We start from the raw sequence: 14,328 nt of genomic DNA on the forward strand, positions 1-14,328 counted from the left end.
GCACATCAGACTTATTTGACATCTTGTAAAAAGTGTTTAATAGGTGCCCTTTAATACACATAAAGAGGAGAATTATTCTGTTTAGTATGCGCTTCATTCAAAATAGAGACACTGAAATGCACAGATGAGGTTTAATCCGTTTAATCGATGACCAATAGTAGGAAATCCAATTAAATTTCATAATAAACCACAAAGTGCAACCACTAGTATTATCGTCAGCTCGTTTGTCCGAATGTAAGTTATAAAAACAACATCTGTATTGCAAATTTACTAAATGAAAACTTCGAAATTACCTAGCAAACTCGGCGATTGTAAACCAGCAATCACAACTTTCACACACATTCATGCACGTACATGTACTTTCAGATTCTTCCTTTATTAGGAGAGAGACACACATCTTTGAGCCGTCTTTTTAAAACGCATTCAAAGTGCCACAATTATCTTGCAGATATCAAAAAACAAAGTGCTACGCGTCATTTTACTGAACTGATTGACTGGGGGTTTAGTCGCGATTCTTCCTGATGTCTAGTCTGTGAAGGCTCGCTCTGATTGGAGGATTCGGCTCCGCTTTTTATTTCTATGTAGGGAGAAGTGATGCTTTATTTGTTGAGATACGCATCCAGCCAGAGCTCGCCAGATTTCTCCAAAGACCTGAGAAGAAAGGAATGATGGTTAGTGATGAAGCATTTGAGTGACTGAACAGGAATGCAGAGTTTGCTTCAGTTTTCTTCAGCTTATTCCCTTTATTATCAGGGGTCGCCACAGCGGAATGAACCACCTACTCATCCAGCATATGTTTTACAAAACCATTTACTACGGCCAATTTAGTTTATTCAGTTTGCCATGTCTTTGGACGCTTGTCGCATGTGTTTTGACATAATGGAAACCGGAGCACCCACAGGAAACCAACACGAACACGGGGACAACATGCAAACTCCATGCAGAAATGCCAACTGTTACAGCTGGGACTCGAACTAGAGATCTTCTTGCTGTTAGGCATCAGTGGTAACCACTGAGCCATCGTGCCGACCATGACGATAATAATATAAATAAATTAAAATCAGTGCGCCGCCACTGTGCGACTCCTTTTACTATTCCAAATTTGAATTTTTGTCAAATTGACTTTTTTGTCAAATTGACTTTTTTTCTTCTTAATTCTGATATTTTCTCCCCTCAGAATTCTAAATTGATGTTTTTGAATTCTGCCATTTTTTTTCTCTGAATTTAAAATTTAGTTTTTCTCAAAATACAAAACAAGTTTCCAGTTCTGACTTTTTCCTTAAAACTAAATCTTTTGTTCTTTTTCCAGTTGAGACTTTTCCCAGCGGTTCAGGTGTGGTGACCCCTGATTAAAGAAGGGATTAAGCTGAAAAGAAAAGGAATAAATGAATGAGACTTTTCCCAGCGGTTCAGGTGTGGCGACCCCTGATTAAAGAAGGGATTAAGCTGAAAAGAAAAGGAATAAATGAATGAGACTTTTCCCCTGGGAATTTTAAACGTACATTTTTCTTAATCCTGTCAAAATTATTAGTTTTTAGTTGCGACTTTTCCCTCAAAATAGTAAGTTGACTTTTTTCCCGACGTTTTTCCTCAGAACTCAAAAAAGATTTTTTTTTTTCAATTTTTATTTCTTGACATTTTAATTCCTCTAATATTAAAATAAGACTATTATCCAATTTTTTCCTCACAACTCAAAATAGATTTTATTTTCCCTTTAGAATGCCAAATGTTTTTCTTAATCCTGACATTTTTCCTCAGAATTAAAAATTGACACTTTTCATTCACCAGTTTGACTTTTTCAATTCAGACTTTTTCTCCTCAGAACTAAAAATAGATTTTTTTTTCAACTGAGGCTTTTCCCCTTAGAATTTCAAATTTATGATTTTTTCAATTTTGACATGTTTACTGAGGATTCAAAACTGGCAATTTTCACGTAACTTTCTTCCACAAAATAGATATGTTTTTTTCATTTCTCACTTTTTTCCTCAGAATTACAAATGTAAATTTTCTAATTTTTGACTCCCCCCACATCAGATATCCAAATTTACATTTTAAAAAATCAGACCCCCCCCCCCCCCCCCCCCCAGAACTCCAAATCTACATTTTTCAATAACATGTTTCCTTTTTTTTTTTTTGCATTTTGACTTTCTTTATCAGAAATCCAAATGTACACCTCATTTCTGATTTCCTCTGAAATATTAATATTTTTTCAAAATTCCAAATAGGTGACACGGTGGCACAGTAGGTAGTTGCTGGATAAGTTGGTGGTTCATTCCGCTGTGGCGACCCCAGATTAATAAAGGGACAAACTGTAAAGAAAATGAATGAATGAAATTCCAAATGTATGTCTGGCTCTTTCTGAGATTCTAAGACTACATGTATGTCCTGCAGTTTCTATTTTTTAATGAATTTTTATGTCAGGTCTGCTCTTTTCCACATGAATTAAGATTTAACGTCTTGAAATCATGATTTTCACTCAGAATTCAGAGTTCATATTGCAAAATTTTTTTACCCTTAAATTTCTGAGTTCAAACCTCACAGTTTATGTCTGACAATTCTGATTTGCAATTCAGAGTTTTACTCCTTTGGAATTCTGGGTTTACATCTCACAATTCTGACCTTTTTTCCCCTCAAAATATTATGAGATTATTGTTTTCCAATTCGGACCTTTTTTCTAGTGATTTTTAGGCTTTTCACCACAATGTTAGCATGCTATAAAACTTTGCCTGCATCTTTTTAGCACAATGTTAACGTTTGAACATTCCCTCAATGTATTTACAGTAATATTTACATTTACATTTACATTTAGTCATTTAGCAGACGCTTTTATCCAAAGCGACTTACAAATGAGGACAAGGAAGCAATTTACACAACTAAGAGCAACAATGAATAAGTACTAAAGGCAAGTTTCAGGTCTGTAAAGTCTAATATTTTTTTTTATTCTGGAGAAAGTTTTATTAGTTTTATTTCAACTAGAATAAAATCAGATTTTAATTTTTAAACACTATTTTAAGGTCAAAATTATTAGCCCCTTCAAGCTATATTTTTTCCGATAGTCTACAAAACATCTTACCTAATGATATCCGCAAATGCTCCGTACAAGGTCTTCTCTTGGTATTTGACTCCGTATTTCTCACATAACGCTCGCACCCGTGGAGCGGCGCGCCAGTAGTTGTGCCGAGGCATTGTGGGAAAGAGACTGCAACGAAAAAAAAAACCAGTTATGAAATGCTGAATGTACACTGACGACAATCAAGCTCACTTGTTTTTCTTACTGATGCTCGATCTGGAAGTTGAGGTGTCCGCTGAACCAGTCGTTGAAGGCAGACTGCTCGATGTTACAGGTCGCGACCAGCTGAATAACAGAAAATTGTGTTGATGTAAATTCCAGTACACTAGAATGAGTTCAAACCCAATATGGCTGAAAATGCACCTGCATGCTGAGCCAGTCCTGGTTTTTTTCATAGTCGATGTTCATGGGGATGTGGCTCATCTGTGTGACCCAAACAAACCAGTGGCTCTCCATAAACCTGCAGACCACAATAATGTACTGTCATGGTTTTTCAGACTTTTAATTTCACTTCACATTTGACTTTCACTTTGCATTTTACTTTCAATTTCACTTTCACTTCCTTTTAATTTCACTTTCACTTTACATTTGACCTTCGATTTCACTTTCACTTCATTTTAATTTCACTTTCACTTTACATTTGACTTTCCATTTCACTTGTTTTCATTTCACTTTCACTTTACATTTGTACTTCGATTTCACTTTCACTTCATTTTGATTTCACTTTCACAGTTGATTTTCGATTTCACCTTCACTTAATTTTTTATTTCACTTTCACTTTGCATTTTACTTCACGTTTTACTTTCACTTTTATATTCACTAAACCTAAGCATTTTTTCTTTAATGTTTATGATTACTTATTGCCATATTCAACTTTAATGTTAATCACAATTTTTAAAAAGTGTTTAAAGTGACAACAAACCACTGCAAACAACCCAGAAACTACTAGAATTGAATGATTTCACTATTCAGTAAAGAGAAACTGCAATAAAATAATGAAACAAATGCATGAAACAAAAAAAATGAAAGTAATATTAAACTATATAGTAAATTCTCTGAAATTTTACTTCAATAATCTTAAGAGATATTAATCAGCAGCAGAAGTTTTACGAAATATGTAGCATGGAAATTAGTGAAATGTGAAATTATTGTGTAAAAATGAAACTTCACTTCGTCGAAAGTATGTATTTTGTGCACACTAGATAAATGTTTCTCATTATATAAAAATTCCCTTTTTTCTAATTATTTTATTATTTCTGTTATTATTAATGCCCAAAATCATGTCATTCATGGCATTAAAAAGTGTCAGATAATTTTAATAACTTTCATTTTAAATGAACAGTGATGAAAGAAATCTGTACTCATACAGTATATGTATATGGTCAATCTTTAACCAAATGAAAACATATTATAGTAAGTTATATTAAATACATATTTAATTCATATATAAAAGAGCTTTTCCAACTAACAAAAGGTCAATTTTGAGAAAAGAAAAGTTGAAATAAAATGTCAGGAATAAAATCATTAACTTTTAAGTGGAAAAGGGTGCTTTAGTTCTTTGTTTGAAAATGTTAATTTTTTCACACTAAGAGAATTTTCTTTATAATTTTTATTACATTTTCATTAAACTTTGAGTAAAAAACGCACAAGTAAAACATTGACAATAAACTAAAAAAAAAAATAAAAAAAAAAGTAATTTTGTTTTAATTTTATGGATTTTTTTTTCAAATAAAATGTTAAGAATAAATTTCAAAAAGTGATTAAATTTCAAATAAAAGGTTATTTTGGCTCTTCTATGGCATCACTGCAAAAACACCAGGGATTTTTATTCATTTCATCTTTTTAAATATACTAGTAAGCCTACTTTGCCTCAGCATCTGGATAATCCATTGGATCTGATAATCCATTTATTAATGTTTCATACCTGACGAAATTAAAGAGGATAATAGCCCAAAAGACGCCGTAGAACTGCGTGTAACAAAGGAAGTATCGGACGTAGTAGCTGATACACCACAGCAGGTCCTGCAGGAGATAAGAAGAGCAGAGAATACATAAACACACAGAAGAAGAAGAAGAAGAGCAGCAGAAGAAGAAGATGAGTTGAAAACATCACCCACCACCCACATGCCATGACTGATCATATTGTGAAAGATTTGGAACTGGAAATACACTGGGATGAGCAGGGGAGGACCAACTGCGGGGAAATAAAAGAGGAAACATCAGTATAACATCAATATGCTCAAAATCAGATGATGCTTTCTGTTTTAACTCTTGCTTATTTAATCTGAGTGAGATGATATTTATAGTCAAATAAATCAATGAAAAAGACAAGATTTTGTTTTTAGCTGAGCATCACAGAACAAAATAGACTAAACTAAAAAGCCTGCCAGTTGTTTGGTTACCTGTGATTTTTCTTAATTTTTTTTTGTTTTATTTCAGATTTTTAAAAATACATTTTTAATCAACGTTTACTTTATGGAAAAGGTTAAGGACCAAGAAATAATGAAATACAAAACCATTTTGAAATTAAAGTCATTATGATGGAAGATTATTCTTGTTAATATTAAAAAGATTCACTTAAATGTTGGGAATAAAATCGAATTAATGCTTTCCTTCTTAGACTTTACACACCTGAACCTACAGCACTTATTGATTGTTGCTCTTATAGTTGTGTAAATTGCTTCCTTGTCTGCCAATTTTTTGGCAGATTATTTTGCTTGATTTAAGGGAAAACTCACTTCATTTTAGCATATTATTTCTTAAAACAAGACAATATGTTTTGGTTGTTAAAAAAATGCTTCTTGATTGAAAAACTTTTAGATATTTGGACTAGAAACAAGACGAAAAAATCTAAGAAAAGCATTTTTTGCAGTGTAAAAATGTCAGCAGGAATCCCTAACACTGAACATTTACTGAAGAAGTAAACTCACAGATTTTGTGAATGCAGTCAATAAATTTCTTGAGTTTGATATTAAAGTAAATCTCGACATTTAGGCCTTTACAATCACACTGTCTCCATTTGTTGCACTGATCCATGGAGCGAGGAGGAACTGATTATTTAGTTTTATTAATTCTGCTTAGGATCCTTTGCAATTCAAATTATTATGGTCACACTTTACAATAAGGTTCATTAGTTAATGTTAATTAATGCATTTACTAACATGAACAAACAATGAACAATACATTTACTACTGTATTTGTTCATGCTAGTTAACGTTAGTTAATGAAAATACAGTAGTTCATTGTTAGTTCATGTTAACTCATGGTGCATTAACTAATGTTAACAAGCATGGACTTGGATGTTAATAATGCATTAGTAAATGTTCAGTTATGATTAATAAATGCTGTACAAGTGTTGTTCATGATTAGTTCATGTTAGTAAATGCATTAACTAATGAACCTTATTGTAAAGTGTTACCATTATAATAAACATTTCAGTAGGAATCCCTAACACTGAACACTTACTGAAGAAGAAGTACTTGTGCTGATGGTTGTAGGGCAGATGCTTGATCTTCTTAACGCCATACTGTAATAAACACACACACACACACATGCAGTGGGATCAGATGGAATGTTTCCTCCATGTGTTTTTCGTGTGTGTAGTGTGTTTGTACCTCCACGGGCTGCACGTTTCCCACCACAAAGGCGTTCAGCATGTTGACGTCCGGGTCCTTCTTGAAGATGTTGGGTTTAGCGTGATGCTGGAAGTGCCGATGGTTCCACCAGCCCGCAGACGCTCCCTGAAAACACACACACACGTACAGACATCATCTTCAACAATGAAACAGAACTTCTACTGTTATGCAAACAACACATCGATGATGAGTTTGAGTTAGCATGCTGCTAAGCTAACAGTGTGATGCTAATAAGTAAAATAAATACTAAAGGATTGTGTAAAATTTGCATTTAAAATAGAATGCTAATGCTAATTTACTTTATCAAAAAGTTAGAAACATGCTAACATGCATGTTAACAATATCTAACCATGCTTGAAAATGTTAGCTAAGAAGCTAATTCATGCTAACAAGTTCCCAAATCATGTTAGATGATAGACAGCACGTTATCATGATAGATTATAGCAACATCCAATTGTATGCTACATTACCATGCTAGAAAGTTTGCAATGTTTTCATCCTAGAAGAATGTGCTTTAATGCTAGATGTATGGTAACATGCTGATTTGTGCAAGACATTTGCTAATTCAAGCAACAACATGCTAATTCAAGTTAAACAGCTATTTTATACAAACATTAATGCTATCCTGATATAAACATATAAACATGCTAGCAGCATCCTAATTTATGCTGACAATGTGGTTTAACATGCTCAAAACATGCTAGAAAATGTTAGCTACAAGCTAATTCATGCTAACAACATACTAATACTAGTAAGATGCCTATTTTATAAAACAGTATGGTTAAACAGGTTCAAAACATGTTAGAAAATAGAAGCAACAAGCTAATTCATGCTAACAACATGCTAATTCATGTTAAATACACATTTTATACAAACATAAGTTTATGACAAAAACATGCTAGCAACATCCTAATTTATGCTGACAGTGTGGCTTAACAAGCTCGAAACATGTTACAAAGTGTTAGCTACAAGCTAATTCATGTTAGATACACATTTTATACAAACAAAATTTGATCATGATAGAAACATGCTAGCAACATTAAAATTTATGCTAACAATATGGTTTAACATGCTGAAAAGTTAGCAATGTTTACACTAGCAGAATGCTGTTTAATGCTAGATACATGCTAATACCATGCTAATTTGTGTAAGATCATGGCTAATTCACGCAATAGCATGCCAATTCAAGTTAGATAGCTATTTTTTTTAACAGAATGCTATTATGATATAAACATGTTAGCAACATCCAAATTTATGCTGACCATATGGTTTAACATGCTCGAAGCATGCTAGAAAATGTGAACTACAGGCAAATTAATGCTAACAATATCATAATTCATGTTAGATAACTATTTTATACAAACAGCATGTTATTATGATAGAAACATGCTAGCAACATCCAAATTCATGCTAACAACATGGTTTAACATGCTAAACACTTTGCAATGTTTACATTCCAGCAGCATGCTGTTTTCTGCTAGATAGGCCTACATAGTAACAACATGCTAACTCATGCAAAGAATTTGCTGATTCATGCAACAACATGCTAATTCATACTAAACTTGCTAGCAATGTGCTAATTCACATAATAAATCTGCTTAAGCACAATTAATGCCAACAATGTGCTATTTCATGTTAAAAACATGGCAAATCACACAGTTACTATGCTAAACAATGCTAGCTAGTTTATTCATTCAAGCAGCATGTTGAACATTGCAAGAAACATGCTAACAGCATGTAAATTCATGCAAGAAATCTGCTAATTCATGCTAACAATGTGATAATATGCTAGAAACATGTACTGTATAAATGAAGCATATTCATGTGAGAATTTAGTTTGTAACACAATTCATGCTAACAATGTTAAACAAAGGCTTTGTCAAGGCAAAGTCAGTGTATTTTCATCTTCAAATGGTGCTTTAAATGAATTTTAGCCCCTGTTTACTTCATAAACATTTGCAAGCTGGAAGACTTTAATGTCTCATCATGACTGCTGCATTATTAGGATGTTGTGCAATGCATCATAATAACAGGTCCTTTATCGTGAGCGCGCTGATACCTTCAGGTGTCCGATGACAAATTTGTGCACCAAATGATTCATTCCAGAGGTTTTAAACACGGACAGATGACCGAAATCATGCTGCAACCATCCAGCTTGTGACTACGCACACATAAAAGCACAAGACAGAAAAAAAACATTAAACATACCTTCTGCTACAGTACAAAACACCTAAACATATTTTTAGTTGACTAGTTAAAGACACCAGCATCTAAAAAAAACAAGATATTTCTGTTGTATATATCCCCCTGAATTATTAGCCCCCTGTTTATTTTTTCTCTCTGTTTAACGGAGAGCAGACTTTTTTTCAACACATTCTCTCAGAAATAATAAATATTTAAAGTAGGCACTATCCTTATAAATAAACTGCATAGTTGCAATCTAAACAAATACATTCTCGACTAAAAAAGCCTTAAAAGTACATTATGTTGTCCAACAGCTGCAACATTTGTTAAACTGTACAGTGTCCTCTGCTTGATGCTGTAGGGTGAAAGGTTAAGAGGCTGGACGAGTGCTGTTATTTACAGAATATTGCACGACTATCAGCCAATCAGATTCAAGAACCAGACAGAACTGTTGTAAGTATGTGTGTGTGTGTGTGTGTATGTATATATATATATATATATATATATATATATATATATATATATATATATATATATATATATATATATATATATTTAAGTAGTGCTAGGGAAAAAAGTATTTATGACTAATTGCATCCAAAACAAGTTTTTTTTGATATGCGTATATGTATTGTGTATATTTATTATGTATATATAAACACACGCATGCATGCACATTAGAGGTGTGAACCTATACTGGTCTCACGATTTGGTTCGGTTACGGTTATCATGCCATCGATTCGGTTCAATTCGATATCTCGCTGCATCACGGTGCATTGACGATGCTTTCCCTACACAGTGTTATTTTTAGGGGGAGGCTTTAACAAGCAGTCTGTATAAAGACACAGACATACAGCACCATTCACACACATACACAAACATAGACAGCACCAAACAAACAAACACACACACACACACACACACACACACTTAAGCCCTCACAATATGCTTGCGCTGAGCGGAGCAAAAAAAAAAAAAAAAAACACTGAAAAAAAAGGAAGCACTTTTCCGACGGTCCCTTACTGAGAGCTCCGCTCAGCGTGAGCTCTCCTGGCTAAACGCATATTGCGAAGGCTTAAACGGAGCAGTGGTCGTAATGTCGAGCGAAAAAAAAGAAAAAGACAGCTGTGAAACATAACCAGCTTTGTCTTTTTGTAGAAAACACACTTTAGATCTTTTTATTGTAAGAGGTTTTTAAGTTATTGCCGTTTATAACTGAATATGTCAGGAATATCGAAAACAAAACCAACTGAACCGCGCTTATTTCTGGCGCCCCCTGGATGTTCAGCGCCCTTAGCATTTGCCTATACTGCCAATGCCACGGGCCGGCCCTGAGTTGGCTCCTGAGTGTTGTAAATACCCGCGCTCACCTCCCTCGCGACAGAGCGCATAGGGGATAAATGACATCAGAACGTTATAACCGGTTATGATTATTACTTAACCGATACCGAATTCTCCGCGTCTGCACCGAAAAAAACAATTAATTTTGACAACCCTAATGCACATATTTGAGAAAATGTTTATTTATATTTAGATATGAAATATATATGCATATGATACAGATTATATATAAATTAAAATATCCATGAAATAAAAACTGTTTTGTATAATTTTGTTTCTATGTATGTGTGTGTGTGTATCACAAATACATAATAAATATATATAATGAACGCATATATTATGTCTAAACAAACTTTTATTTTGGATGTGATAAATCGTGATTAATCTTTGCCTGGCACTAATAATAACATATATTTTAGATGAGACAGGAGAGCTCCCTCATCCTCCATTAACAGCAAGAGTCCCGAGACAGTCAAAGTCAAGAAAAGGAACCAAAAACATCTTATGCCACTTCATTGGTCCAACTGTAATCATACAAAGCTCCAAGAAACCACCAAAAAACTGTAACTACTTAAATAAGAGTGCGCGTTTACAATGTTTTTGGTTCCTTTTCTGAACTATGAACATATCGCATCTATTGCCGTCTATGGAGGATGAATATATTAATATATGTTCAGAAAATAAACGAAAGGGGATTGGAACAAAATGAGTGTAAGTAATTAATTACTAATGGAATTTTAAATTTTGAGAGAAGTAACCATTTAAAAACAATCTTTATAAGACTATTTCAGATGTGTCCAATAGTACCTGTGCAGTAGCCAGAATAACAGCGACGATGAGCGTGTTGATCCAACCGGTGCCGAAATACCACACCATCACGAAAGCGATGGCCTCCAGGAGCAGAATGTGGCCCAAATGCAGAGCGAAAAACAGCGGCTGCGTTTTAAAACAGCCTTCAGCCTCCAGACGCTCACGCAGGGCTCGGAAATCCTCCACAAGAGCAGCCTGACAGAGGCACAAATATAAGAAACATAAGACAGTCGTATTTGTTGTATTTTGGCTAGAATGAAAGCAATTTTTATTTGTTTTTAAACATTTTAAGGTCAATATTATTAGCCCCCTTAAACTATTTTTTTTTTGGATAATCTACAGAACAAACCACTGTCATACAACGGCTTGCCTAATTACCTTAACCTGCCTAATTACCCTAGTTAAGCCGTTAAGCCAGTAGTACTACTAACAACAACGACACACTGTACAATTTTTGTATATTTTTACAGTCTTTTACTAACACCCATACACACACACACACACACACGTTTGTTTTTGTGAAAAGTGGGGACATTACATAGGTTTCCATTCATTTCATACAGTCCAAACCGTATATTATATTGCCCTCACCCCACACCTAAAGCCAACCATCACAGCAGACTGTGTGCAGCTTTACTCTCTGATTAAACTCATTCTCTAGGATTTATAAGCATTTTGAGAAATGAGGACATCACCAATGTCCTCATATTTCACCTACTTTTTGTAATACCTGTGTCATACCCATGTCATTATACAGATTTATGTCCTGATATGTCACAAAAACACGTACACTCACACACACACACACACACTCATACACTCATACACTATGGCCAATTTAGTTCATCCAATTGTTTGGACTGTGGGGGACACCAGAGCACCCGGAGGAAACCCACGCAAACACAGGGAGAACATGCAAACTCCATACAGAAATGCCAACTGACCCAGCTGGGACTCGAACCAGCAACTTTCTTGCTGTGAGTGCTAATCACTGAGCCACCTTGTCAATTCCATTTATAGACCAAAGTTTCAAGGAGGGAGAAAGAGAGAGAGAGATCTCATATTCAAGTGTCAGAAGCGTCACGGCCATTTTCATATTCACGACACATTTTCTCGTCTCTACTCACGTTTTTCTGCCGGTCCTGACTGGGTTCAGACGCCTCCAGCTCTCCGATTAGCAGCGGCTTCAGGTATTTCCTCACCAGCAGAAGGTTTGGATGAAACGCAGTGAACGCCTCCTATCACAGCAGATTAAACACCGTCAGTCGGTGATCGTCTTGATTGAGATCTTATCAGTTACTGAAACATTACTACAAATAAACATGCTTTTCTGACACTCTTTTAAATTTAATTAGCTGTAATGTTCATGTTAAACTTTTAGGTCACACTTTATTTTGATGATCCGTTTGTTGAATTTAAGTTACATTGCATCTACATGTCAACTAATTCTCAATAGATTATAAGTAGACTATTAGTAAGTTGTCATGTATTTACAAAGTTATTATAGTCAGTTAAATGTCTGTTGAAGGAGCAGTATCAACAGATATTAAGCAGACAGTCTACTAATACTCAAATGGACCATCTAATTTTTATATTCATACATAGGCCAACAATGAACTTATTTAATTGTAATATTAACAAAATAATAAAAATGCAATGCAAACAACGACAATAAAACAAAACGTCTTTAATGCACATATAGGGCTGTCAAACTCAATTCCTGGAGGGCCGAAGCCCTGCACAGTTTAGTTCCAACCCTGCTCCAACACACTTAACTGTAGGTTTCAAACAAGCCTGAAGGACTCAATTAGTTTGATCAGGTGTGTTTAATCAGGGTTGAAACTAAACTGTGCAGAGCTGCGGCCCTTTTGGAACTGAGTTTGACACCTGTGTAATATGAGAATGTTTATTTATTCGTATTTACATAACATATTTTGTGCTGTAAATTATGGATTTGATTATTATTGTTTTACCTTATTTATTATTGTTGTCATCATTTGTTTTTATATTTATCATTTTTTAAGTTATTTTAAGTCATTGTTTTATGTTTTTAATGAATTTTTATCATAATTTTATTCGTTTTTTTTCTATTTTCTCATCTCTTGTTTTTATGCAAACATTTAAAAGAACATGTGGAAAGTCAGTCACTATCTCTGCCATTTAAAAAAAATAAAAATAAAATAAATAAATGAAAATAATTTTCCAGATATGGTTTGCGGCTGAAAGGGCATCTGCAGCGTAAAAATGTGCTGGATAAGTTGGCGGTTCATTCCGCTGTGGTCACCCTGGATTAATAAAGGGACTAAGCTGAAAAGAAAATGAATGAATGAATAAATAAAAATAAATATATACAGTTGAAGTCAGAAATATTAGCCCGCCTGTTTATTTTTTCCCTCAATGTTTGTTTAACAGAGAGCAGATTTTTCCAACACATTTCTAATCATAATAGTTTTAATAACTCATCTCTATTACTATTTGACTAGATATATTTCAAGACATTTCTATACAGCTCTATAAAGTGACATTTAAAGGCTTAACTAGGTTAATTAGGTTAACTAGGCAGGTTAGGGTAATTAGGCAAGTTATTGTATAACAATGGTTTGATCTGTAGACTATCGAAAAACTATATAGCTCAAAGGGGCTAATAATAATAATTTTATATTTTTTATAATAAATAATTTTGACCTTAAAATTGTTTTTAAAAAAATTAAAAGCTACTTTTATTCTAGCCGAAAAAAAGACTTTCCCCAGAAGAAAAAACATTTAACATTTTTTTTAATATAAATACATCACTTTTTGTTGATGTTTTGGAGTAATCTTTATTACCATGATAATTTAAGCTTAATGTAAAAACTAAGATGCCTAAACAAATAATGTAGAAATTTCTGGCACCAAGCCAATGTTTCTATCAAAGGTTTTATCATGCATGCTAAAAGTAAACCTGCAGGTTTTTTTACCGTGGCGTCTTCTCCAGCATAGTGTCCGAGGATCCTCAGTCCTCCGGGGTGTCTCTTCACCCACTGGCTGACGTTATAAACCTTCCTCTCCACCACCACCCACTGATCTCCATGTTTGGTGTGTTTCTGCACCTCCTCCCAGGTGTAGCTGCTGAATCTGCCGTTGGTGTCGGTGATTCGGTCTGTCTGCTGTCCTCCGCCACCCATCGCTGATCTCTGAACAGTGCTGCTCGCGTATCACTGGGTCACAAAAGCAAAGCAGTCAAATACACTTTAAGTGAGTTCATTGAAGTTGACCTAAAACCAAATTGTGCATTTAGATGCAAATAGC

General features: G+C 34.3%; 1 protein-coding gene across 2 annotated transcripts in view; it reads right to left on the reverse strand.

Annotated features, from left to right (window-relative positions):
- Positions 1–125: 125 nt before the first annotated feature.
- fads2 (fatty acid desaturase 2) overlaps positions 126–14,328 on the reverse strand; it is a 69,305-nt gene continuing 55,102 nt past the window's right edge. The window contains exons 2-13 of one of the 2 annotated variants that reach the window (XM_073941671.1): positions 13,998–14,294; positions 12,168–12,278; positions 11,038–11,235; positions 8,765–8,866; positions 6,685–6,810; positions 6,536–6,596; positions 5,188–5,264; positions 4,995–5,092; positions 3,434–3,530; positions 3,276–3,355; positions 3,074–3,199; positions 126–651 (exon numbers count right to left, since the gene is read on the reverse strand). In XM_073941671.1, the coding sequence (XP_073797772.1) occupies positions 600–651; positions 3,074–3,199; positions 3,276–3,355; positions 3,434–3,530; positions 4,995–5,092; positions 5,188–5,264; positions 6,536–6,596; positions 6,685–6,810; positions 8,765–8,866; positions 11,038–11,235; positions 12,168–12,278; positions 13,998–14,204 (1,335 nt within the window). In that variant the 5' untranslated portion in view covers positions 14,205–14,294 and the 3' untranslated portion in view covers positions 126–599. 2 annotated transcript variants of the gene reach the window in all.

Source organism: Danio rerio, chromosome 25 (assembly GCF_049306965.1).
Source record: "Danio rerio strain Tuebingen ecotype United States chromosome 25, GRCz12tu, whole genome shotgun sequence".
Classification (NCBI taxonomy): Eukaryota; Metazoa; Chordata; class Actinopteri; order Cypriniformes; family Danionidae; genus Danio; species Danio rerio.